This window comes from Nymphaea colorata, unplaced genomic scaffold (genome assembly GCF_008831285.2).
Source record: "Nymphaea colorata isolate Beijing-Zhang1983 unplaced genomic scaffold, ASM883128v2 scaffold0112, whole genome shotgun sequence".
Taxonomy (NCBI): Eukaryota; Viridiplantae; Streptophyta; class Magnoliopsida; order Nymphaeales; family Nymphaeaceae; genus Nymphaea; species Nymphaea colorata.
Window position 1 is genome coordinate 30,972 of NW_022204618.1, and position 2,354 is coordinate 33,325.

The 2,354-nt window shown below is 49.8% G+C and overlaps 1 protein-coding gene across 1 annotated transcript; it reads right to left on the minus strand.

The window, feature by feature from the left end:
* Positions 1–386: 386 nt before the first annotated feature.
* LOC116268100 (uncharacterized) lies at positions 387–1,299 on the minus strand. Its single transcript, XM_031649907.1, has 2 exons — positions 1,148–1,299; positions 387–648 (listed from the first exon to the last, which is right to left on the minus strand). Exons 1-2 carry the CDS (start codon positions 1,297–1,299, stop codon positions 387–389), a joined length of 414 nt encoding a protein of 137 aa, XP_031505767.1.
* Positions 1,300–2,354: the final 1,055 nt, after the last annotated feature.

Consider the following 2,354-nt stretch of genomic DNA (forward strand, 5'->3'; position numbering starts at 1 on the left):
TGAATAAGATTATCAGAAAGAGGAGGCCATTTGGGGCTTGTTCATTTGCATACTGTAGAAATAATTCCAGAGAAGGAATTGGTCGGCAGGAATATACACGATTGATGTTCCAGCAGGAACTGCAGGGCAACTACTCGATTGGTATGCATTAATTGCCTTCTGTTCATTATTATTGCTTGCGTTTTAGGTGTGGCTGCTTGCATTTTCCACGCAAGGTTTACCCATCAGATTATTATTCTTCTACTATTCTTCCCAACTCTCATCCCCGTTCCCGTTCCCCTTCCTCCACTTCTACCCACTATTCGTCATCCCCTTTCCCTCCTCTTCCATTCTCTTCTGCGTTTTCTTGATGGTGGAAATGGCGGCCAACCTGACTAGACGCATCTTTACTTGGATCCCTGCTTGAGCATGGGGTGCGTGAATTTGCTGCTTGAATGGGATTTCAGTTTCCTGAAGCCGTAGAGGTTGAGTTGGCGCACGAAGCTCTCGTACTTGGTCTGTCTGAAATGGACGGGCAAAATTGATTGTTCCATTGCCAGGGGGTCCAGGATCTCAATGACTGTATTTTTGTCAGACCAGCAGATGACCGAGCTGAAGGCGGCGTCCTGGGTAGGATAAGGAGTACATCGAGGATTTGTTGGAGTTTGGCTGCAAAATTTCTGCATTTGGATTATTTCATTTTCGAAAAAGGATTATAAGGGTGATAAGTTTGGGGAATATTCTATAAAGAAAATGGAAGCTATATTATGGGAAGTGTATTTAGAGATTAATTACGCCGAATGGAGAAAGGATGGCTCTGTTCTGATAGGGCGGTCCAAGGATAAAGAATTTTGGGAGATGCTGATAGTGATTATTTTTTACTTTTTTCTTTTCTAAAATAGCTTAAAAAAGGAAGAACGCCAATCAATGCATAAACAGCAATAAAATGCAAAATTCGATGGTTTTCTGCCCATTTCAATACTCTCCACAAAACTATATCCCTTATTTTTCTTCATAGTTTGGAAGAGCGATGTATATTGATAGATGATGTGTCCCTCATGAACTATAGTCATTATTTATCACGCTTCCTCTTCCATACGCTCACACCGGTATTTGGTAATACACCTTCCCCGCAACGGTGAGGGTGGGCGGACTGGCCGACTAGAACCTATTCACGTCTGACTCCTCCAGGTAGTGCTTCTTGGCTGCGAACTTGGACTGCTTGCTCTCCACCAGGTCGTCCATGTAGTAGGAGGCGTAGGAGTTGTGCTGCATCGACTGCTTGAACCGCTCGTCCATCTCGGAGCCGAACATGTCCATCAGCTTCGACTGGCGCTGCGACTAGCGTCCCGACTACTCGCGGATGGGCTCAACGTCCATCTCGTACTTGCTCCTCTCCCTCCGCCCCACTCCGAAGTGCTGGATTAGTACTCCTCCTCGTTGATCTCGTCCGTGAAGTGCTACCGTGTCCGTCTGGCAGTGCTCTAGGACTTCGTGTGGAAATTGGTTTGGGAGTGCGTGGGCGGAGGGGGAGGCGGTTCGCGGGCTGTCCTGGGGGGCTTTATCTCGATTGGCCTCGAGTACGATCCGTAGTAATCGTTGAAGGTGGGTTATTATTGATAGATAAGCTCCTCCTTCCTGCTCCGCTGCCTGGGGGTTTCCTCCTGCCTGCTCTCGTAGCTGTTGGGAGCGTAGGTGGTGTAAGCGTTGTACCTGAGTCCCTCCGCCCCGTAGGCCTGCAGTTTTCCCCGCTCCTGCCACTCCAGTTCCCGTTTCCATCCGTCGGCCTCCTCGAGCATCTGCTCTTGCCGAGGAAGAGTTTTTCGCGTGAGGCGCTGCCGATGCCGACTCTGCTATTGGAGAGGGAGCGCGCGGGGAGGGGCGAGGCGGCGGAGGGGGGAGCGGGGGCGTGAAGGGGTTCCTGCTCTGGAGGAAGTTGAGTTTGGAGGCGGAGAAGGTGGAGGGCGGGGGCGGCGGTTGCGGCTTGGCGATGAACTGGTAGTTCTTGCGGAAGAGGTAGTTGCTGTCGTTATTTGCAATAAAAGGATTAATCATGATTATTTAGTTAGAGCCTCCTCACGCACCCCCACTAATACCCCTCCCCTAACCTACCGTCCCTCCCAAAATCCTCCCTCTACTTTATCCTGCGGGGCCACTTATAATAATTATTAGAATGATGTTTGAGTTGTGCACAGCAACTAACAGCGAGGTTTCGCTGCAATCGACTCACGCATTCATTCTCAAGAAATCCCCGCCGCCCCTCAGCGCCTCCCGTAGCAACACCCCCGCCCCCCTCGATGTTGAGTATCTGATGCATTATCTCTAATAGGTCGCACATTCAAGTCCCCGCTTTCAACCATGATCGCAAACATTAT

Bases quoted from the DNA above. Each gene is read 5' to 3' on its own strand.
- LOC116268100 (XM_031649907.1), bottom strand. From the start codon at position 1,299: ATGGACATGTTCGGCTCCGAGATGGACGAGCGGTTCAAGCAGTCGATG. The intron at 649-1,147 runs GTTCTAGTCGGC...GAAATTTTGCAG, and splicing joins GAGGAGTCAGACGTGAATAG to CCAAACTCCAACAAATCCTC.